This window comes from Lepisosteus platostomus, chromosome 7 (genome assembly GCF_059453375.1).
Source record: "Lepisosteus platostomus isolate fLepPlt1 chromosome 7, fLepPlt1.hap1, whole genome shotgun sequence".
NCBI lineage: Eukaryota > Metazoa > Chordata > Actinopteri > Semionotiformes > Lepisosteidae > Lepisosteus > Lepisosteus platostomus.
Window position 1 is genome coordinate 55343276 of NC_142617.1, and position 25650 is coordinate 55368925.

At 35.7% G+C, this 25650-nt stretch overlaps 1 protein-coding gene across 2 annotated transcripts; it reads right to left on the minus strand.

Moving 5' to 3' along the window:
• Positions 1–3783: 3783 nt before the first annotated feature.
• Positions 3784–25298, minus strand: LOC148659253 (ubiquitin-conjugating enzyme E2 Q2). 2 transcript variants are annotated; one of them, XM_088641306.1, is made up of 13 exons: positions 24777–25298; positions 21275–21379; positions 18230–18334; positions 17545–17601; positions 17322–17462; positions 14975–15059; positions 12435–12495; positions 11871–11961; positions 11594–11652; positions 10680–10728; positions 10176–10271; positions 8215–8281; positions 3784–7819 (listed from the first exon to the last, which is right to left on the minus strand). In XM_088641306.1, the coding sequence occupies exons 1-13, from the start codon at positions 24933–24935 to the stop codon at positions 7788–7790; spliced, it is 1107 nt and encodes a 368-aa protein (XP_088497432.1). In that variant the 5' UTR covers positions 24936–25298; the 3' UTR covers positions 3784–7787. The 2 variants fall into 2 exon arrangements, with proteins under 2 accessions (XP_088497432.1, XP_088497431.1); XM_088641305.1 differs by having other exon boundaries at positions 17307–17462.
• Between the last annotated feature and the right edge of the window lie 352 nt (positions 25299–25650).

Below are 25650 nucleotides of genomic sequence, written 5' to 3' on the forward strand. Positions count from 1 at the left end.
TCCTAGCTCCTAAAAATTGACACAGATGGGCCAAATAGCCTCTCTTGACCGTAACCTCGCTTATGTTGTAAATTGTCTGTAATGGCAAAGAATAAAGCACCAGTTGGGCTATTCTATTATTGCTTCTTGCACTTGTTTTCCATATGAGAACAGAGACCACATTAACCAGAATCACTGGAATTACCAAGTTTATTATAGACTTTGAGACATTTACTTGACTCAGAGCCGATATAATGAGAAAAGTTGTTAAAATAAGATTGACCTCTACATTAAAACATCCTTAAATCGAGCCTCACTACCATTTTTACATTATCAGATGAATTGACATTATATCCTTTAACTAAGTTTACATAATCTGTAACGATTAAAGCCATTTTAATTTCACCAAGGAAGGGGCTCCAGCGTCTTCAAGTTTTTCTTGTCTTATGTTGAAGTATATCTGAGCAACTGGAATTGAGATCCAATCAAGTGTTGGCTGTATTAGCTTTATGGGTCATAAATGTCTCAAAACAAATTCTAGGAACCCACCCGATAGGAGCAATTTTAATTCCAAGAGTCAAGAACAGAAAATAAAGAGGGTGGAAAAAGAAACAGCCTGTGATGCTCTGTCCTCTGTCAGGGGTAGAGAACAAATGGAGTAAAATTCCTAACCTTGAGACGCTGCTTGAGGCAGGAAGCTTTGCACCTAGGTCAAAATAGACCTACAAAAATCATAATTTCAGGACAGAATTTAAGCTTTTAGAAATCTATCAATGTATCAAATTTAAAATAAATAAACAACCCTATATGCAGTGATTACATGGCTCTTTCGTAAAGTTCATATTCATTCAGGTCTTTGTATAATCAAGAACTGTACAGTGATATTCAATACAGTGCTGCAGATGCATGACTTTATTATAACAGTAGAAATAAAAAGAAATGAAATTTTACATCATAAAAATGAAAACACACTTGTATGTTATAACCAACTTTCAATATACCAGTATACAGTATGTTTTGTAAATAAAGCCATATCCAGTGAAACAAAACTCTGGGTGCTAAGATAATGCTAATGAAGATCATAAAACCCCAAAGGCTTAGAATACCCACATTAACACTGTGGCCTTCAAAAAGCAAAGTTCTCTCTGCATGGGCTTATCAAAACTCAACTACCAAAACTAAACACAAAAAGCTTTTAGGAATTACAAATTTAATCATTTTTTCTGACAATTTATGCTTGTAGGGTGTTTATGTTGAAAACTGATAATCCTTTGTACTTAAAGTTAATGAACAGCCTTGAAACTTTTAGCTTGCAGATTTCCTCTAGTTTTTTTAATAAGGATTTCCAAGCGCATAATAAATTGTACAAGTTTATCAAATCAGGCTGCGAAACTGTATTCTGATAACCACTACTGCAAGAGCAACAGATGCTTTAATGAAGCCAGGACAATTCTGCAAATGTCAACATTTATTGAAATATTAAAACACCTATATGTACAAAATATACAAAACATTGAGTTACAAAATATATTCCAACTAAAATGCATCACTTGACTACACAAATGTAATAACTGAAGAGGCAATCTTAAAAGTATTATAAGCATATTCTCAGTCCACCTTTTCAATGTGGAGAATATTTAAAACTCCATCCTTGTTGAACCAAGTATTATCAGTATCATTACAGAGCTACTCACTCCTGGTAAGAGAAGAGCCTATCTTAGGATGCAAGATTGGACTACACTCTGGACAGATTTGTGCTCCATCACAGGATACTATGTGCAAGGATACCATGTGCACTCAATGACCATAGAGACTAATTAACCTAAGCTGTCTTTAGCAGGTGGAAGGACACCAAGCACAGAAAAAAAAACAGAAGAGACTCAAGTGCAATAATCAAACACAGGACCCACAAGCTGTGAAGTAGCCATGCTAAATTCCACATAACCGTGCAGCCCTAGTGGAAACCATACAAATGTTTAACATCCTTGTTTCGGCAGGCTAATGTGAAGTAGAACTGTCTTGGCTCATTTTTTAAGCCATTGATTAATGCTTAAGTACTGGTAATACCCAAGACAATGAGTACATTGCAACAGTGTGTACCAGGAAATTTAAGTACTTTGTACTGATCCAGAAACAAGCCTTCTGAAGTGTTTTAACAATTACACTTTTAAACTCAGCTTTTTGTTGCCACCTGGTGTCAAAAACATGCACTGAATACATTTTTTTTTTTATGAGACAAGGTCCAACTACAAATCCAGCTCAGGCCATTTATTTTACGCTATGTTCATTTTAAAGAGTTCATGATTTAAAAGTTGGAAAGGTACTTATATATTACATATACCCATAGATAACTAATTGCACAGAGCCAGGAGTTAATTCCCTTATAAGTAAATTTGCATCATAGCACAAGAACCACAATAAAAAAAACTGGTTACATGTTAGCATGGAAAATGGGCAGTGGGCCCGATTTCAGCATGGTACATATTCACAGGATACAGGATTACTAATTTTAAACTTAAAATATCTCCCTTGTAATAAAATAGCAAATTAGGAATTACTTTACTCACTTGATATACTGTACATAGGTAGTAAGACTCCCACTTCATACCACTATAGTAGCTTTCAATTCCATACAACATAAGTGCAAAACCTTTTTTTGTGGTCTTCACTTAACCAAATCTTATTTGCAATTAAGGCAGTTCAAAGAAAATGTCATTTCCCCACTCATTTTATGTAGACGGATTTCACCACAATCCAACACAATCACACATCTTATAGTAACCTCCAATTACTCCTGCAGTCTTTGTGCTGCAAACATCAATGTTACACCTTTAACATTAAAATAAAGTAGTGAAAATCAAAAGTAGAAAACAAGAATAAAAATGTTAATGCAATAAACAGAAGAAATGAATTGTTGTGAACCATACCTTAAGGCTAAGAATAATGGACTTGAGTGTGAGAGAGATTGCATATGTCAGCACAATGTTCTCCAAAGTCAAAACCACTAATAATTTTAATTTCAGACTCAATAAAACATCTGGAAATCTTGAAAGAAAACGGCAAATGAATGTTAAACCAAATTCATGCAAAGGTAAACCTCCTGTAAACTGTAAATCAAGCTAGAAAAACAGACTTTGATTTGCATTATTCAATAATATAGGACAGGAATTTCAAACTCCAAAAGGCAATTCTGTGACCAAATTATTTTCTAGGCCCAAGCAGCTAGTTTAAGTTTTATAATGTCTCTTTTCTGTTTGAATATTAAATATGGCTGGACTCACATTATGTATAATTAACTTGATGTTAAAAAAAGCTGTATCCACATTTCACTCTACTTTTGGTAAGGCCTATTTACAGCTTGAATGTCATAAGTAAAATAGTTTAATTTTAAGAGAAGAAAAGCCAAATGATAGTTCCATCGTGACATAAAATGGTTCACAAAATTGTCAATTTCTGTGAATCAAGGCTCATTATACCTACCAAATTACACTTTAAGCTGAAACAAGTTTAACAAGTGACCATATACCTCTATGAGCTAAGTTCAATTAGATCTACAATGCACCTCACTCTCCCCATTTTATGTTAAATATCTTAGCTTTAACGAAGATATCAAATTATATAGCGATTCATTCATTAATTAAATACATTTTTACTTATGGCCACCCTAAACCTTTAAAGATATTTTCAAGGACTTGGAAAGCAAACATTTGAATGTAATTATCAAGCTGGAATCACAATTGAAGGTTGAAAAATCACATTTTAAATGCTTAGGGAAAAGTGCAAAACGGAATCAGGACAAGAAAGTATTTCTTAAAATTCTTTATTCATAAACTTGATGCAAGTTTACAAATTACTGTACATGGTCAAAATTACTCTTGCAATGAAAAAAGAAAAAAAAATCAAAGCATGCTAACAGTGCATAACTTGATAACCTGCCCACCACAAAATGGCGCCAAAAGGGAATCCCGCAATTAGAAGCCAGTATTTCAAACCAGTTTCCAAACGCTGCCCAGTACAAAGAAAACTGGTTTATATTTGTCAGGCCCTTAGCCAAAGCACATTTCATACTACAAAATGGATCAATGTAAGTTTCCTTTTGCCATGTGTGGCACGAGCTCAACAGAGTAGCACTCAAGAGTTGATACTGCAGAGTGAAACAAATGACACAAAATCGAGTTTTGCAAGCTCAAATGCTTAGCTAATTTTCACTTGCACATTAAAAGATGAAAAATTTAGTTTTCAAAATATTAGTCACTTTTAAAAGAGGTTTTAAGACATGAAAATAAACAAGATGTGGAGACTTCATTACTCACAAAGACTTGAGGAAACCCATCTGGTTTATTACTGTTGAACTACTTAGGCCTGCCGCCATGTGTTCTGAAACTTACAAAAACGTACAACCAAATATCTAACACTTACACAGAACATGAATCTCATACTTCAGACTGGTTCCAGCTGCATCAATACTCCTATTTTGGAATCATAGTCTAGAATATTTTTTTGTTAAATCAGTCCTGCTCTCTTAGAAATGAGAATGCCCAGATCTTTGCAATTCACAATATATTCCAGTCCACTGTATAAAAAGCTTACAATCCAAATGTTTAACTTATACAAACTATAGCTCTCCTATTTCAAAAAGTACAATCTCCACTTCTGAAGCAGTTTTTGGACTTTCTCTCTAGACGCTCATGGTAGCCTTGTGCAAAGTTTTATATCAAAGGGAAAAAATGAATACAATAGGCAGAAGAGATGTTACACAGGGTTAAGATTTTTTTGTAGGATCAGGTGACAATTTGTTGACATCTTGCAAACTGATAGAATGTATCCTGAAATTTTGACTATAAACCCCATAATATAGCACTGTCTAATTTACACCCCCTTTCTCCACTTGCCTGATGCTTCACATAAACTGATTTGATAACTAAGAAGCAGTCCCCACCACCACATTTATCTTTAAAGTCTTGAATATTTATGAAGAGGAGAACATAAGGAAGAAAATTTCTCGATACATTTGCTTTTCAACAAAACATTCTAAATTATAGGCCACTAAGAAAAACTCTTGACAATAAGCGTAAACCTTTAGTCTTGCATTCTTAACATCTATAATGACTCCCTAGAATAAAATCCTTGATTCCTGAGATTTGTTAAAAGTTCTCCATATAGAACGTGGGGAAGTTCTCAAAATAGCCTTATTTGTCAGGTCACTACAGTGGTTGAAATATTCTCACCATGTTTTGCCATAGGTGTCTTGATTATAAAGAATATAAATACATAATCTTTATATTTGTAATACACAGATAAGTCAGTTAGAACAAGTTTTTGCTGACAAAGACTGACAATTCTCCTTTCCAATTTATGAGCGTAAGGAAATCAAATAATTTATGCCATATGTATATTCTTAAGACACAAATCTGGCTTTTGGAATTGTTTTAGTTTCAACTTTGACGGTATATTGTGTTTTTGGGTCAGGTTATAAGTGGGGGTGACTAACTTATGCAGGTATATAAAGAAGATGTAATCAACAATACAACATATACCCATCGCTAGATTTTACAATAAAGATTGTTGCTAGTGCTGTAAAGGGTTAGTACATGGGCCAATCTACAGCAGAATGCAAGGAATCTGACAAAACGTTAAAAACAAATGTTACTGTCTATTAAAGACCACTCTAGGTAATCCCTATGCTGGTTTTAAGAAACTTAAACTGTAGAAAGACCCACACATTGGAGTTTTATTCAAACAACAGGGGCAACATTAAAATGCATCCAACAAGTATTATGCATAACCGAGTGCAGGGTTTCTCTTGGATTTTATAAGTAACCCCAGTATTTTACTGAACTTTGCCAAACAATTCCTCACTGCTTGAAAAGTGAGGACTGAGAAAATTAAATGGAGTGTGGAAAGATATTAAAATAACAATTAAAAATATATTTTTAATGGGGCTTTCTTTTGTAAGGCATAATAAATAACTGTGGTCTTCACAGATGGGATTGATGGATCTGAAGAATTCATCTACATACAACTTCACAATGTATTGTCACTCAATAGACAAACAATGAATTAGGATCAACTGGAAAATGAAGAGAACGGGATCAGCAGCCTTTATTTTTCACTCAGTGTCCATTCACATATAAAATGAGTGTATATCAAGAGATGTGAGAGCCAAGGATGGTCCGTTCAAATGCAGACCTGCTGCTGTGGTGGTGTGCAGGCCGAGTATGAAAACTACAGCAAGTGTCACTATATTGCAAGCATTTTATCATTTATTTTGCACACACAAAATTAGCTACTCACTGGTAACAATGCAGAACTGATCCTTCTCCACAAACTTATACTCAAGAGGCTTGTAAATTGCCATTTTAGGTAAAAGGCCATAACAATGGCTAGAACCTATTTACCTGCAATTAAATTTCTCAACTTGCAAAGTATTTTGTGAATACAGATGTTAAGCAGGAAGAAACTCATTGCCGACATTAAGACTGATAAAAGAGCCACCACGCTACTTGAATTATGGTTCATTAATGAAGAACCTTGCAATCTATGAAAACAGGAATAGTCGCAATGTCAAAGACAATGATTTATGCTTTATTTTCACTTTATGAAGATATTATCCATCAAGCATTTTGTAAAATACTCCTTTATCAGCAGCCAACTTCCTGATTCAAAACGAAAAATGAAGTCTGTCTGGACCCCACACCTACACAAGGATACCTTCTGGAGGGTGTTAAAGAGTCAAACGGAGTATGAGTTTTCTTTTTATAACTAGTAAAGTAAACCTTACTGATTACAATTATCCAACTGCCTTACCAGGTCAGGGCTTATTTTATGAGTAGCCAATATAGCCAAATGCCACAAAGTCTGAAGATATTCTTCCTTGGTGGCAATAACGCCACCATGAAGATGGGCTAACTACATTATTCTCAATAAGAGATCCTTAATTGCAATGTGTATTCCTGCTTTGATTTGGCTGATTTGACACTTGATTACACAAGCAGGAGACTTTATACATGTTGCTTTACAATCTTGGCATATTACACACAAACAAGCCTATACAGATATTACCTGTGGCACATTATGTAATTCAATTAAGGGCACCCATACCAGCTTCTATCAAAACACCAACATTTAAAATTAAAATCACTAGCCATACCTATAGACACTAAAAACTTTATGTGAATAGCTGGTGGATACTTAATTGCATTTATATTAAACATGTTCTGGCTTAAACCCTTCACTTTCCACTTTCAAGCATAGAAGTAAAGCCTTTCAAAGTATTTGGCTATAGTAAGATATTAAAAGATAAGCCCTGACTGTGTATTTCCCTCTGTCAGGCTGCTAATACAGCAAGCAAGCCTGCCCCAGCCTTACTTATTCTCTTAACCTATGATGAGCTTGCTTAACCTAGGTTTCAAACAAAAATGCAAGTATCTGATGAATACATAACATAAAACGTTAGGACAGCGTAAACCCCACAAACGGCAGTCATTGAAACGTTTAGCCCATACGAAGAATGGGGGGACAGGTGGAGAGGCAGTCTGTGTGGAGTTTTTTCTTTTTAGTCTGCTGAATGCCGAAGAGAAACAGAGAGAAGGTCAGGCCACATGGGCCTGGCAAGATAAGGGTCAAGAGGTCAGTTAGGAGATTTACCCGTTGGTTATATGGTCACCAATAGGGTCAACCCAATAGGGGTCACTCCCAAATAGATAACTTCGGAGTCAGAGAAAAAAAAAACAACAACAAAAGAACAAAAAAAAAAGTGTTGACCCTTAGAAATCTGGTCCCAGTGCACTTCTGGAGGAGCCCGTCTTTTACCCATCCTCTTTAGGGGGTGTATACCAACCTGAAAAAGAAAGACAGTTTCTTCATAAACTTGTACATACATCTGCCCTCTCCCCAGATTTACACTACATTTGCCAAGATTCAATATTCTCCTTGAGCAAATCTCATTATTTGCAATTAATTATACATAGGAAGTGCTTAACTCACAAATGACAGGCAAGGTATCAATCAAGGATCTGTTATCCTTAGGCTGCACCACAGTCAAGAATGCAAGTAATACACGTCATAAACACAGTAATGCTCTCCAATATAAGCATAGCATTTCACAATTTTAGCTGAGATCATTAGAAAGAAGTACAGCATCTTAAAGAGTAGTCCGCTTGAGAGCAACACCATATGTATGCAAATCCAGACAAATACTATGAGGTAGAAAAATGTAAATAGCATTAAACCTACCATTCTTTTCATGAATCTGCACCAGGGATTTGTATGACTGTTGTGCTCTGGCAAGATTGTACTGGTTCTGAAACATTTAAAAGGAAAAACAGCCTAAGTGTAAAGAGAATGGGTTACATATCTTTTCTATGCGTCACAAAACATTTATCTAGGATTATAAAATGAAAAAAACAGCAGCACTCCTCTAGATCATTTATAGCAGTTCATTTTAGATACTGAAAGTGTCCCCAATAGAACACAGAAAAGGATCTAGAGAAAAGAAAGGATTCACTCATTCTACCTGTGATGAGTAAAGGGAGGGATTAGTGACTCCTGAGGGTAAAAGAAGTTAGGTCAAGAAAAACACCAAAATTTCAAATAAGAAGTTTAAAGGTCACACAGGTCATACTACATACCCCATAGGCCAGTGTTCTGTCTGTAATTTCTTAATTGCTTGCAGGGAGAGTGCAATATAGTATTTTTGCAAATTAACAGAGCATGTTTAACATATCTTGTTCATTCTTAAGTTTGTCAAGTTACTGACAGGCTTATATTGTGAGCAGTGCTTAATCCTTTTATTAAAACCACATTATTTATAAATTCAGGCTCACTAAGTCATAGGCTGTGGCCCAATAACTCCTGAAGATGGTGACACATTCAAGCTTTCAGTTCATGATACTGTTCCGAATATAAAAATTCTGAAAATATGTATAGCCTATAACATAATAGAATCCAAACCCTTAACCTTAAATTCTACCTCATCTTAAAACCTTAAAAATTCAGGTTCAGCAAAAAAAATATACACCAATACACTATGTACTTCTGCTTAACTTGATATTTATAGTCTGAAGGAGTATCTTGATTGATGAACAGTGAAAATATAAAAAACACGTTTTTCTGTTATATAGAACTTTTATAAATCAGAATAAATTGTTAGTGTTATACCTTTGAAAAATGAGAAAATTACATATATGATTTCAGCAATTATTGGTTAAGCTATGATGTTTCATTAAATTTTAAGATTTGCAAAGGATTGTCAGAGGAATCTTACAACAAATATCAATTTTTAAGCTTAAAAACCTAGCCCAATACAGTGTCAGCTCTTTCACTAACAAAGTTGAATAAAAACTTAACTAAATTTACCATCATTCCTATTGTACAAAAACAAGAATTGGAGCAATAAAAATTAAAAAAAACAAAGTGAAAAAGTAACCCCCTTAAATTCTTTATTTCATATCAAAAGTGCACTTATATTCATGACACATTGTTTCAGTTCCAAAAGAATTCTAAGAAATTAAACTGAAGCATTTTAGACTAGTTATTCCTAAATGGTAACAGCATATAAAAGTAAACGTTTTAAATTCCTTATCTTGCTGAAAGGCTGTATTTAAAACATGCTTTTGAAATGTTGCATTTCATACATTACAGCTTATGTTTTCAGAGAAAAAAAGTCAATATAAGAAAATGCTTAAGGTGACATTTAAAAGATTTTGTGCAAACTTATATGGCATGTAAAATTACTGGTCTTCAGATGTGGTTTTGGACTACCTTTGTACTAATTTACAATTTAAATTTCACATATGAACTAGCGCTTAACCTCTTCTCCTTCACTTGTAAGTTACTAGACAGATGTTTAAGAGCTGCAGATTTGGAGGATGAATGTACAACAAGACAGTAAACTAATTTAAAACCTCACTACTAGATCAGCCTCTTGCATCCTTAGAGGTATAAGACATCAACAAGCTTAGAGTACCAAGGCTTTATAAGCAATATCTAATTAATATACAACTTAAACAGCTGCCAACATAGAGCCCAGAGTTCTGGGTCCACCTGTAACCTCTATGACCTCACACACCTGAAGAAGGCTCCACGGCTGAAACGTTGTTTCCTTTCTTTTCAGCATGGAATAAACCCAGCTAACAACTGACTGCTTTAAATGCACCTAAAAATTGATAATACATGTAACACATTAAGGCACTTACCTTATTGGCTCCAAACTGCACTCTGGCTTTTCCTTTAACTAAAGTGGCGTTAATCTGCATGATGACAGACTCTATGGAATAGGCACTGCTCCAGCCCTAATCAAGAAAACAGATCCAGAAACTGTTAACATGTAACAAGGTGTGTGAATTATAGTATGAATTGCCTTATTATTTACATTTTAGTGAATTTGCTCACTTGTAAATGACTTGCAGATTACCTTCCATTAGGACAGAATAGCAAAACATTATTCTTCATAGATTTAGGGAATGAACACTTATAAATGCTCCTCATCACATTTTTTTCAGAATATAACTTAAATCTAAAAATATATTTAAGGATTTCAAGTTGGTAGGTAAAAGAATATGCATATCTATATGCATGGGATGTGAGGAAGGTAAAGGAAGCTTTTAGTATAGCAATTGGCATTTTTATGTTACTAAAAACTGGTACATGTAGTTTGGCACTTACAGTTTCAATTCCATCAACAGATTTCACGTTCTCACCTGCTTTGTAAGAAGTTCCATACACAAGGCTCCTCCACCAAGCACATAACTGCAAAAAGTAATTAAAATAATATGCTATACAATTTCTTATACCATGAACTTAACAAGTTAAGCTTTTTTAGGATTTATATATTTTAAATACTGGAACTAGAAAATCCCAAAATAAAATTGTGGTTTATTTTAGACGTTAGAGAAATTCTTAATTTAACCGCTTGATTCACATTTCTGAAAAAAAACAACAGATTTTACATGCTTAAAGCGCTTAAATAGAAAGTTTCAAACCTAAAAACAAATCCTTGTGTAAGTATGAAAATGTGTTTTGTACTGACAAACAGTTCTGAAAGCTTCCACAATAACTAGTTATGAAAAACAACTTTTTAAAAGTGAAATACTCCCACAAATCATAGAAACTAAGTCAGCTAAATTTTTTACTGTATGGAAATTTACAAGACAAAATTACTCAAAAGATGAACTAAAACTTGGAATACATTAAGTAACAGCAGCATACGAATTCTTATTGAGCATGTTATAAACAGAATGAGTTACCACTTTTGAAATGGTATTTTGATATTTCATCCATTGTTTACATGCTTAGCTTATTCTTTATTTTACAACAACTGGTGTGATCATTATGCATTTTGAAAATAAGGCTGTTCAAACTTCAATAGAAATGTGAAAAAATCAAAATACCCCTTTCATATGTTATGTTCAAAGCCTTTAAAAAAGTAAATATTGTACTGCTTAGTTTGATAAATGATTGGTCTCTTAACCTTCACACAAAGTTCTGTATGCATTTCATCATACCTAGGTTTTTTATATCTTGCACTGATGCATAGATAATAAAATATAATCATTTCTGATGAAGTATCACAAAACCTCTTTCCCTGTTTTACATACAAATGCATGATACTTACCCTCCAGAAAGAACAGGTGAAACTACCCGCACAAAAGGGGGATCAAATGGGAAATTGTCCTGTAATTTAAAAAAGTATGTAAACCTTTCCAAATTTAAACTTCAGTGAAATGGATTAATGACTACTAGATTCACTCATACTATTATTTATTATCTATCACGAAAAAGTTTACTTCGAAACATTTAATATGATGCGCAACATCACTAACTTTTGGGACCAGAAAGGCAATAAAGCAAATGCTTAACTTCAAACAGCTAATGTCAACCAAGCTACTTACTTTGTAAGAGAAATTTAGGAGGATGTAATCCATCCCTTCCTTTTCCTTTAAAACCTGCAAGTCACTATGTAATGGACTATCTGGATCCACCCTGAAAAGTTAAAATGACAAGACAACTAAGGATCAATTCAAAAAGAGATCAGTAAAACCATTTTCAAAAAATGAACAGAATTAATGAACTCCATACATTCAGAACTCCACTTGTAAAATACTGACAACTTAACAGCTACACTACAGTTAAACCTACCAATGCTCTCTTAAAATGATGTAAAGAATCCTACAATTTATTATATTATGACAGACCTAATTATTGACCTCTTGACAGAGGTTTTAAGAATAAGAAGTGTATAGTACCATAATTGTATTTATATGACATGGCAAGTTACAACTTAATATTGTTCTCCATGGCTACACAATGGTTAGTCATTATATTATTGTTATTACATCAAATACGACACATGGCTAAAGCACTAATAAGGACAAATTACAGAAATGCAGAATTTTCAGCATAGAATTCATAGTCAAAGTAACTGTACAACACCTAGGAAAATATTCAGTACTTACGTCCGCAGCTTAACATGCCATTCATAAAGGCTATCGTTGACAAGTTCCACAGAATAGATTCCTGTAAAAAGGCATGTAAAAATTCCTGCTTAATATTAAAGTCATGTTTGAATTTCATGGAAACCATGTACATTTTCCCGTAACTAGTTTTCAAAGAAATTGTGATATTCAACAAAATCAAAAATAAAATGTTAACAACTATGAAATGTAAAAATAGCCAACCAATGAGGTTTATTCAATAGAGCCTATTATTCCCTAAACGCTTTTGAAGGACATTATCTTGGTAAAAAATGTCATAAATATGAGTAATTGAAAAGCAGATACTTTTAGCTCCCCAAGCACAAACAGCCTCAAGACACCCCCATCCCCAAACCCTGACTTTCTGCTCACAAACCTTTAAAAGGACTTGCATGCTTTCCAAAAGGAATTCCAAAGGAGCTCAATGCACCATTGGAATGACGTTTCTAAATGCTCAGCTCTAGGGGATGTATCTGATATTTTTCCATTTCTTATTTGTTGGGAGTTGAGATGCAACGAGAAGCAATGTCCTATTCCATCATATACAATCGACTATCAAGCTGGTAGAGTGTCTGATATTGCAGACATGCAGAGAGAGGAGGCTGCCATATTTTAAATGCAGTGTACTGCTATAGCTGTTATATTGACCCGAGACTGAAAGAAGGAAACATGGCAAGACACAAAACTGAAAAGATAACTGCAGAAAGACCTTAGATAGAAAAGAGAAACTTAATACAGGAAGAGTAAGGACTGGAAGAGGAAACTGACCGGAATATGAACATTGCTAAGGTTACAGGGCATGTGAGACAGTAAAACCCTTTTCTTCTATTTTATTTAAACTGTTTTCACTGGAATATAAATGTACCAGTGGTAGAACAGCTGCCCCCAGCATTTAGTAAGGGTAACAAAGTTAGGAGCTCAAATATAAGCTACAGTGCCTTCAGAAAGTATTCAGACCCCTACACTTTTTCCACACTATTTTGTGTTGTAGACTTATTTCAAAATGTATTTAATTGATTTTTTTTTGCTATCAATCAACACACAATACTCCATAATGACAAAGTGAAAACACATTTTTAGGAATTTTTGTAAACTTATTAAAAATAAAAAGTCCGGGCTTTGGCTGGGCCACTCAAGGACATACAGAGACTTGTTTTGAAGCCACTCCAGCACTGTCCTGGCTGTGTGCTTTGGATCATTGTCATGCTGAAACGTGAATCTTCACCCTAGTCCAAGGTTGTGTGCGCTCTGGAACAGGTTTTCTTCAAGGAACTCTCTGTATTTGGCTCTGTTCATCTTCCCCTCAATCCTGACCAGTTTCCCAGTCCCTGCCGCTGAGAAGCATCCCCACAGCATGATGCTGCCACTACCATGCTTCGCCGTAGGGATGGTATTAGCCAGGTGACGAGTGGTACCTGGTTCACCAGACATGGCGTTCAATTTTTGTCCTTTAAGTGCTGTTTGGCAAACTCCAGACGGGCTGTCATATGCCTTTTACTCAGGAGTGGCTTCCCTCTAGCCAGTCTACCATAGAGACATGATTGACGGAGTGCTTCAGAGATGGTTGTCCTTCCGGCAGGTTCTCCCATCTTTACACAGGAACTCTGAAGGTCTGTTAGAGTGGCCAGTAGGTTGACCAAGGCCCTTCTTGCCCAAATACCTAATTTGGCCGGACAGCCAGCTCTATGAAGAGACTTGGTGGTTCCAAACTTATTCCATTTGACAATGATGGAGGCCACTGTGCTCCTGGGAACCTTCAATGCACTGCCATTTTTTTTTACCCGTTTCCAGATCTATGCATTGACACAATCCTATCTTGGAGGTCTATGGAGAGTTCCTTCATGGCTTGGTTTTTACTCTGCCATGCCCTGTAAACTGTGGGACCTTATAAAGACAGGTGTGTGCCTTTCTAAATCATGTCCAATCAAGTGAATTTGCCACAGGTGGACTACAATCAAGTTCTCGGGACATCTCAAAGATGATCGAAAGAAATAGGATGCATCTGAACTCAATTTGGAGTGTCATAGTAAAGGGTCTGAATACTTATGTAAATGAGTTTTTTTTTTATTTTGAATAAATTTGCAAAAATTCCTAAAACCGTGTTTTCATTTTGTCATTATGGGGTATTGTGTGTCGACTGATGGCGAAAAAGAATCAATTCAATACATTTTGAAATAAGTCTATAACACAACAATGTGTGGAAAAAGGGGAGGGATCTGAATACTTTCAGAAGGCACTGTAGGTTTCTTTTAAATAGCTGTTTTATTTTGTCCTTTATTTTTATGTTCCAATAAGACCCTCTCAGGATGTGTCTGTGTGCTGAGACCAGTCTATATTTTATGCCCCCTTAATGACCATGCCCCCTTTAGCATTACAATATATATTTAGTCAATTCAGAGATTTAACCCTTATGAGATAGTCGCTCACGTGCATCATTGTAAAAGCATGTCTAAATTAATATTTTTTTTATGCTCAAATATATCTCCAAGACCAGGCATGAACAGAATAATTTTGCCCCTTACCCGACTTGTAACTCTGTGACCTGTAGATCTCCCTGAGTTCTTTCATGAGGCGGTCTGAAGCCTGAACTGATCCAGATACAGCACCCTAAAAGACAAAGACTAATCAGTTTTTAAAATCACAGATTCCAGAACACATTTCAAGCCTTTTAGTTTCTTCATCTCAAAGCTTACAATGAGATGTTATTTTAGTTTAACAAGCAGATTATTTGGTGGCGAGCATATTTAACTGCTGTAGCTAAAGATTAGTACTTCATATGCATTTAAAGTAAAGATGTTCAGTGAACAAAACATTGCACAATTTAAAAGGAATATACATGTACAAACGATGGTGTGCTCTCTTTTCTGGAAAGAGTACAGTGTCTATAATTTGTCCATCGGACATGAATATTTATTTTTAAGATCCATCACATGTACAAGAGAGCATGTGAATATAGGATCAAGTAAACCCAAACCAATCCTATGCATCATGGAAATTACACATCTCAATGGCAACTAATTATCATGAAATAATACCAGTTTTATACCGCCTAGAAATATACAAGCTAAAGTGAAGATACGGGGATGCCATACTAAAAATAATATTGAACTTCAGACTTGATGTAACAGCAGTTTTGAGAAGTGTAAAAAGTAGACAAATAGTAAGAAACAGATCCAAAGATTAATGTTCATTATTAACCTTCCATGACTATCCAAAAAATAATTTATACCAAAGCATACCATTACATAATTTATATGTTCCCCACATTGGAATAGTTTATTAAACTTTAAAAAAAAGAAAAAAGAAAACTTTCTACCTATTAAAATTACATTAAAATGCATATTAAGTATATCACGCAACAAGTATTCTCATAAGAGATTAACTGCTTTCACTTTGTGTTTGGAAAATTGCCTCTGCTTTTGATACTCCATGGTTTGTAATTCTTTGTAAATTTAAGCTTCACAATCTGAAGCACAGCAGCAGGGCAAAAGTCTTGCCAAGCAAAGGAGGGACAAGAGTAATATCTGTATGGTACCACCAAAGATGGACGTTAGCAACAAAGACTGGCACCATAACATGGAAAGTCACTTCTCTGGCAAGGAAAGAGGGTGAAACAGTATCAACCATATCTAGTCTTGCCTCCAAAAATAGCACTGGTTCTTAGAACCAGTCTTCTTGATTGATTTCCTGCTCTGAAATTGGCCCCAGAGGAACTGGTGCAGGTGGTTTTTTAGAGAAATTCAACTCAGAACCAACAGGACACTGGCCAGACAAACACAGGAGGCCCCAAAAGATCAGTACTTATTGCCTGAGAACATCCAGCTGAGGACCTTATGCACCCATTGGTTGATTCTCACATTCAGGAAGAACTGCCTCAGCCATGAAGCAGCAGCCAAGCTTTGCTCTTGAATGTTTCTGCCAAGAGTGAAGCGGCTGAGATAAGAATCACCTTCACCCAATCAGAAGTCAAGGTTCATGAACAAAAAACAGAGTTCAAAAACCTTTATATCTTCTTAGCAAGTGATGGTAAGTGGGAATGTGGCTCATTAGCATCTGCACTGGTGGTCTACAGGTCCTCAGTGGTAAAGCAGGAGCTAAGTTTTTGGACAAAGCTCTTGGTTTAATTATTGATCTAATGGGAAGTGATTCCCATCTAGTGATTCCTGTCCTTTGCAGTCATGAATTTTGAAGACTTGACCAAAAGGACAAGACAGCAGATACAAACTGCAGAAAAGGTTTTTCTGCAAGATTTCTTGGCATTGCTCTACATGACAGTGCGACGCTCAGCTATTCAGGAGAGCCTTGGAACACTATTCCTTTGGATTAAGCAGAACTAGCTGAGGTGGCTCAGGGCATCAGATAAGGATGTCTTCTGGGAGACCTCTGTTGGAGTTCTACAAGGTACATCTCATTGCACTCAATGATAACCCAAAAACATGTTGGAAGTATAATCATCTCTCCGCTGGCCTGGGACAATTTGGGAATCCACCAGAAGGTGCTGAAATCTTCCACATTCGACTATTACGACCCTGACCAGGAAATGCAGATTGAGAAGAGATGGTTATAGAAAGTCAAACCAAGTTTTGATTTGACTCCTCAAATGTGACTAGTATGACAGCTTATTGTAGACAATTTAAATTCAAATTGCAGAGTGACAAGTAGATGTAAAAATGTAAGGCAATTAGATCGGCAGGTAGTCACTGCTAATTGCAGGGTACGAAAATGTTTGCGATATTGACCCTAGTGTAACTGTAGCAATGATAATACTTTTAGATTGAGTGAAAAATACATTCTTCCACACACAAATCAAAACACTCCCCACTACCCCCCTAAATGTATGAAATGTCACCTTACCGAATGAGCACTTACGTTCAAGTGGTCCTGCCTCTGATTCTTCCGGATCTTCTCCAGGATGGCCAGATTCTCCTTCTCTATCCCATCATCCTCTGACTTTTTCCCATCCACTGGTTCCTCCTCTTTCATCTCATAGTGGTCCAGGTCTTCAATATCCTGCTAGCAAAATACAAAACACCTATGAGACAAGTCTTGATTTTCAACAGTTGGTATTAGAAAACTAGGATATAAAAATGACCTCTCCCATTTCTTCCTCCTCTTCCTCTTCTGATGTCACTTCTTCTGTTGTTCCATTCTGTAAAAACATAAGAATGTAAAGATTCCATGTTTGATACAAATAGAAGCAGCAAGGTTTTTATACCAGTTACAATAATGTAAACTTATTAGTTTAACCTAGTATGTCTAGTAAGTAGTAACCCAAATGAAATGAACCTTTCATCTGAATATTTCCTATAACATTAATATTGGGTACTTAGGTTTTTTTAAAGACCTATCTTTCATGAATTGAAAAGCAAAACCAACATAACATTTTTGCTATATACAACGAATTAATAAGAATGCAAAAATTAACGGAAATGCCATAGGCACTATGACTTATTTGTTTCTCCAGGTCCCCAGTTAAAGAGTCTGCACACCCTCAACATTTATGATTAACTTTAAATACCAACAGATACAAATTTTTCTACTTTGTGTTCAGTTGAGTATGTTATACAAAATAATCTCCTTTGGTGCTAACAGGCACTGATTAACATTGAAGAACTGTTTCAGGAATCATCAGTAATGCAAATTGTTTCCTTGTGTTGTCCTATTGAACATTAAAACTGAAGTTTAATCTGTTTTGGGGGCTCTAAAATGTCATACAATAATTTAGTGTCACCTGGATCTTAAGGGTTAGATTTGTAGAACAAATACTCTGTTTTTACCGGTCCAGCAGGCAGGGGCTGATCAAGCATTTCCACATCAGGATGCTGTGGGAGGTTATACAGCCGGCACAGGTCACAGATCAGACGCTTCAGCTGTTGCAGGAGCTGGGGAACCAATCACAAATTACCAAAGTCAATCAATGCAGTCAATTAATGCAGGCAGGTATGCAGCATCATAAAAAAACATTTTACTACATATATAATCACCCAAGCACATGTTCCCAGTGCATTATGAGCTGTAAAGAAAATCCTCATCCTTTCTCAGTAGCAAAACTTTTATAGTTGACAGCCTGGGTTTCTAGATCCTTTTCACTTAATTGAGAAAAGCTTGGATTTGTTTAAAAAAGTACAACAGACTTGACCATATACTTTTGCAACTAAAAGCTTAAATTTTCACCCAGGCAATCCTGGCACTTCAAACCCAATCCAGTACAAACCTTTGAATAGTTCCATTACCAAATTCATTATGGAAGTGGTTGGAAAATTTCTGTAATGGAATGAATTAAAAACAAGAAATGCCCATTCGTCAAAGACACTGAACTCTTTAAAGTATCCTGAAAAAGTCCGTTAAAGCTGATGCATATAGTATTAGACCAAATGAAATGTCTTAATGAACCAAAATAATATAATATATATATATTTAACATGAATGTTATGTTATTAGACAATTCCAAGAAATGTTGGTATGCACAGGAAATTACAGAACTGTTTATAATCACGTAATACTGGGTAACTATAGATACAAATTTATCTCCAAGCTCTAGATTACAGAGTCATTATATGTCCCTGAATATCCTTGTAAGACAGGTTTTGGCAAAGCCAGATACCTGCCTTAGGAAACTATCTCATGCCAATAACATTTTGAGCAAATCACTTACTTGCTTGCTAGTTTTAGATACTTTGCACATATATTTTCCATCAAGATTAAAATCTGGAAGGTATACCGCTATTCATTACATTACCTTTTGAAGTATGTAAAAAGAATACAGCAGACTGAAAAGTGAAGAGAACTTGTTTCCATGCAATATTACATATATTTCATAGAATACCATTTATGAACCTTCAACCTTATAAAACACCAAAATCTATAAGCCATAATTAACTTTAAACCAAAACATATATAACAATAACAATAATTGTTAATTGTTACTGCTTGTTGAAAAGCCATGCATTATGCCAGGTTATTCACATAAGTCTAAGGATTGACAAGGAACATCCCAAAAAGGGAGCAATTTGAAATTCTTCTTGGTACCACAGGGGAGTAAAACATTTTATTGTTCTCAATTATATTATGATAAATACAAGTGAAAATGCTTACCACTAACATATCATCTGTTTTTAAATAACATCATTTAAAAAGCTGTACTGTTCATTTAAAAGTGAGTGAAAATGTTCTATATTTTAGGATTAACATGGAATGTTAAGATGCACAAAAAGCTATGTTTAGTCCAGCACAAAATATTCAAAGACAAGACTTTTAATTCTTCCCTTTGGCATCCTTCATGTGCGATACTATATTAAGCAAATAATGTTCGTGCTGTAAATGCATTACAGATCACAATCACTAAAGGCTAAAAGGTATTAAAAGTTTTAAAATGTTCAGTGGAAAACTCGCTCTTAATAGCGAACTTACAGGTCATACTTTTTATATTGAGCATTTTGGAAATATAAACTGACTTAATATATCTTATAAATGGTATTATAAATCATATATAACATGAAGCCAGAGTAACATTGCTTTTGAAAATGAAGGTCATTACCTGATGCTTTCCAATAAGTCACTTATGTTTCTCTTTAATGGACAAAGCACGACCAATTCAAATGCAACAGCTATGCAGTGGCTTAAGAAAATTGCCTTAGAATACCAATTTCATAAGAAAAAGTAACTTCTGGCCTAGGAAGAATGAAAGATCCTTGGACCTTGTGAATGGCTCTTAAATCTTGTTGGGCTGCCTTTGATTTCTGTGTCAATGTATAATATAATTCAAAGAAAATCAATTGAGTTCCAAGACCCATTATAATTGGACATATTTAATGGGGAATGAAAACCAGTCCCCATTTCTGTAATAAGGTAATGTTAAATATGACAGTTCCCCAACAACTTTCTTATAGTGCATTATGACACCATTATTATGCATAAAGCATAAAAAAGGCTAGTATAAAACTTTTTTTAACAAATTAAACAAAAAAGGGAAATGAAATAACATTATTCAAAAATACAACTTTACATTAAATTGTGTGGTAAAATAATCCAACGTGCAATTCAATTGAGCTCTGAACAGAATTCATTGTTTAACAAATTTATAATCACCAAATCCACAGTGAAGCTTCCTTCTGTTCTGGATTAATCACCCTTAATTAACACCTCCTTTGATTTTTTTTAACAATGCTTCACACTGCACAGAAATCCAGAGTCATAACCACAGATGGAAAAGTAAAACACTATAGCATAGCAGCTTGCATCAGGCTATACAGCATCTCTGTGATATTAGTCACAATTGGGATGTTAGACAACACTATGTATATCTAATACATTACAAGAGCTCATCCTTACTACTTTGTTTAACTTGCTCATTTTATGTACATTCTATTTTTTGTACCCTGTAGAGCCTACTAAAATCTGATGTGGATTTCAATGGATTCATACAAAGCATTTCACTCCAGATTTGATTACGCTGAAGCTATTTTCTAGCAATATGCTGGCTATCGAGCTGCAAATTGCAATATAGTGGAATCTGGCAATTTACAACCACAAACAAGTTTAACAATAAAAACACAAATATCGCAAAATCCACCCACAATAATGTGATAAATTCTTTATCAACATCCTATGTTATTGCACTCCAAACACCGGAAACCATTTTTACCCTTTCACTACCTCCATTCCATGGTCCTTTACAGGTGTCCAGTTATTAAACTCAAAGAAGGCTACAAGTTTAAATGTTACACTCACAGGAATGAAAGAAAAATAATGTGCATTAGGCTATCAAATCCACGTTTCTCATCATTGAATGAGAAACATGTACAGGCTGTAATTTTACTTACCAGGGTACTTCCCTTCCTGACATCCTCAAGACGCTCCAGCACAGCCGCCAAGCTGGGGTCATCGGAGTCCACAAACCATATTGGGGGTGTAGAGGGGTACGATTCCTATAGGAAAAGAAGAAAGTTAGTTCACTTGGTATATCTGGTACAAATGTACACCCTAGGTGACTAGAAAAAAGCCAACAAAAAAAAGTTCCTATTTGAATAACAGTTCAGAGATCATACCATTGTTTCATTTTGGCAAATTTACTTTATATACTGAAACATTGAACAGCAATCAAAGCTATGTTTGCATAATGTTCCATAGAACCTAACCAAATGTAAAACCACTTTGTTCCACTAGTGAACGTCCTTGCAGAACTACTATAAAAAGGCCATCAATTAAATTCATGTTCATTGCATGAAATCAATTACACTTCATCTTACAAACAGGAAGGGTATCATTTGATTACAGGAAGGTAGCTGCAATTGTGAAACATCACCAAAGTTAGACTTTTTGTTAAATGAAATTGCACAGAAGACGTGCGTAAAAGGAGGTGGGCAAAATTAAACATTAGTTATCATTAACTAACTTTATACTTTAATCATTAACTTTATACTTTACCAAATTTCTTTTTAAATCTTCATGACAAACACCATAAAGAACATCCCCTTTAACTTGACCGAGACAAACCTAAACAGAAGCTTGGTCATTACAGAAGGCTAGAAGCTTAGAGCAAATGAAACAAATTATCTTTAATTTTAAAACTATAATACTAAAACGTCACTAAACCACAAAATACAGGAGTACAAAACAGTGGTGATGGAATTTACACTTTAAGGTTATCATTTCAAGTGAATTCCCACCATTTGTCAGGTTCATCAAAATTACTTTCAGTACTGTAGACCTAAAACTGAAAGATACTGGACAGCCTTTCAAAATTTAGTCTATGCAATTTTATAACCATCTAAAATGACAATAGTATACAATACACAGAACGAAAAACTATTTTCTAATTTTATGATTATGTAAATCATATGTAATGGAACAATTTTAAATTAATTTCTTTCTGAACTCATCCTAATTATTTTTAGACAGAAATATTGTTAGAGATCCTTGAAAACAGAATCTACATTGAAATGTTATGTAAACTCTGACCTAAATTTTATAACAATGCATGATCAGCACACAGTTCTATGAATCTTTTGAAGGTACAATTTTGATTTTGTGTTTTGGGATTCTATGTTGATTTAACTGTGAAATGTACTATTCTTTGTAAAGATGTCAGGGCTCACTGGGTTTATGTTTTGAAAACTGCTTGCATCTATAAGACACTTGCCAAACTTGTCATTATTTTCTTACGATTCTTAGAAACTCACGTATCTCAGTGACCACACTCAAAGGGTATCTCCATTAATACACCTAATGAACTGCTTAAGCGATCAAATACTGTACTGTTCAGTAGGGAAGACAACACACGTGTAAAACACAGGATTACAAGACTCTCTAGTTGCACAGGCCAGGAAAGCCAGAATCACAGGCTTGACTCTGGTACTCCCACACACTGAGTAACTTGTTTCACAAAAGGGAAGGTTAAAATGTATATGCAAAGTAAATAAATAAAAAGAACAAAGATCTTTGAAACAAATGAACTAGATGCTGAACTGCTCAAGCTGGAAGTTAGTATCAGTGAGTAAAATCAGGTTGGCATGGGTGACCCATGGAGACATACTGCACTACCACACTGTAAAGGCACCTAACCTGCTACTTAACACATGGGGTTCCCAAACCTGGTCCTGGAGGTACACACACCTGCTGGTTCTCATTCTATCTGAGGTTACCTGCCTAACTGTAGCCTTAATTGAACTAACAAGTTTTGTTTCCCCACTCTTCATTTCAGATATTTTCCTTATAACATCAGGAATACCTAAAAGGCAACCACCAATACGTCTAAGAGCTGACAACCATCAAACAGTTCAAATTAATTATATTAAGTCAATTAAGGGATCACTTATGTAACTGAGTTCAGCTGGAAAAGAAACGAGCAGGCGTGTTGTCCTTCAGGTCCAGGATTGGGAACTAATCAGCACTCAAACCTCACTATGGTTCAAAAGCTTAAACCTGACTGTTACCTCCTGTTTGAATTTTTGGACTTCATGTACTTCATGTAAACAAGAGAAATGAGAGACAGACACTACATATATTATTGCAAAATTGAAAAGCCCAAGCAGATTAAAGTTATGACTTCATGAATCCAGGTATGCTGTAGGTGTAACACGATCGCTACAATGCTACCAGCCATTTATTAATAAGACAAATATTAAATATTAATGTAGAAAGGAGGTGTGGGAGTGCATCTAAATTAGTCGAACTCCAGGATGAAAAGTAAGAACATATTTTGGCTGTGGAACTGTCTTCGGGTGGGCTGAGGCCAGTGAAGAAGATTCCACAGCCGAAAAAAAAAGGTTTTCCTTTCTACTTCTCACGAGTGGAAATAACCTCTACTTGTTCCTTTGCAGCTCGCACGCTGACGCAGCTCTCCGCTCTAACCTAAATTAGCCGAACACTCCCCCCACCTATGTCTCTCTCTTTCAATACGAGGGTCTTAGCCTGCCTTGTTTAATAATCGTGTAAATAGCCAACTGCGTGTCCTGACAGAAAAAAAAAAACTTTGGAGCTGGCTACAGCTGAAAGCTAACCCCGACCACAAGTGGCGCAGTATAGTTCGGGTTGAGGATGCTTATACCCTGTTACCTAGTAATGTTTCCTCCCGTTTATTTTAATTCATGAATACAAGCGGCCGACTGATTAAATGCTGCAGCCTATTTATAGGGTACAGAAAATAATCTCCGACAAACACGCTGTGTTCATGTAACAAAGACATACAAATGTGACTACAAAGTATCGCTGCGCGATAAACATTATTCACATGACTGTAAACAAGCTATGGAGAGGAACAAGACCTCTCCCCCACCTCTTACAGGCCTGCAGAAAATTATACGAATAAACTGTGCATTCATATCTAAAACCAATGACTGATACGACGCTACCTTTTAGAAAGGAATCCACATTTAGAAGCAGCATCCTAAAGAGAAAAACAATGGATATACTTCTATGTAGGAGGGGGGGGTGCATGGAGGTTTAGGGTATTGAATGTTTAAAACAAAAAGACGGGTTGCTAATGCGACATGATCACAATTGTATCTGTTTTAAATATGGTCTTTTTTCTATAAGATGAGACAGCTCGCAGAAATCTCAAAACATCTGACGTATCTGCTCTTCCGGTCTGAATTGCGATGTTCTTAAAATATAGAATTCATATTAAACTACGATGGTGTAGGACAATAAAATGTTCCTGTAATCGTCTTTATGAAGAACCCGATTCCCCGAGAGTGGATCTGCCCGTCGGCCAGTGTAGGCGACCATCCTCCGAAATGTACGTTTCGAGTTTGCTTGGCCCTAACTCGTCGGAGCACGAACCGAGGGGGCCCGCTCGCCTGCTTTCTCCCCCTCCCCACTCACCGTGATGTTGCAGTGGATGATCAGAAGCTTTTCTCCGGTAACGTTAAACTGGCAGCTCAGCTCGTCGGGTTTCCAATCGATAATTCGGAAACGCTCGTGGTTCGGGTCGAAAATGGACTCCAGAAACTTGAGCTCGGCCTTCAGCCCCGACACCGACATCTTCCACTCATCTCCGGCCGGGCCGCGGGGGAGGGGGAGAACTCGGGACCTATTGCGGCCAGGCAGCGCGTCTCAACCAAGCTGCTAGCAACAACAAAGAAGGGAAAGGCGATTTTTTTTTATAAAACAACGTTTTCTGAATCTTAATGCAGAAAATAACGCCGCCCTTTAAGCCCGCCCGTTGTCTTTCCGCTTCTCAGAGTTCCTTTGTTGTGCTTTTTTATCTTTTTTTAAACTTATTTATTGGTTTGAAATAATAAAAGCCCGCAGAAAATAAGCCCAATTCGGGCACACCGACTCGCACAACCCGGCGCTAAACAGTGGCTCCTTCTGGGGTTTAAAGATGGCGTTACAGCCTGAGCCCGCAGAGTCCCAGCAACCCTTGCGCTTCCACTGGAAGAGGGGCGGAGAGTACTGAAAAAATGTAGCTAACAATTTTCACACCAGTTTCATTACTTAAGAGGAAATATTTTAACACTATAATCATATAACTGTAAGTCAAATACGTAGTTTATTTCGTTCTTTTCCTAAATCGCAATGTAGTATTTTTTATCAGTAATCTTTATGACCTTAGATACATTTTCTTTTCCCAGCTAGATGTTCTATTAATTTTACCAGTACTATTTTTTTTCAATATGGAAACAATACAAAATCTAACCAAAATCAGGAAATTTTGCAGTCCCACAGATCTAACTAGAGCCAATTATTCTCAGCT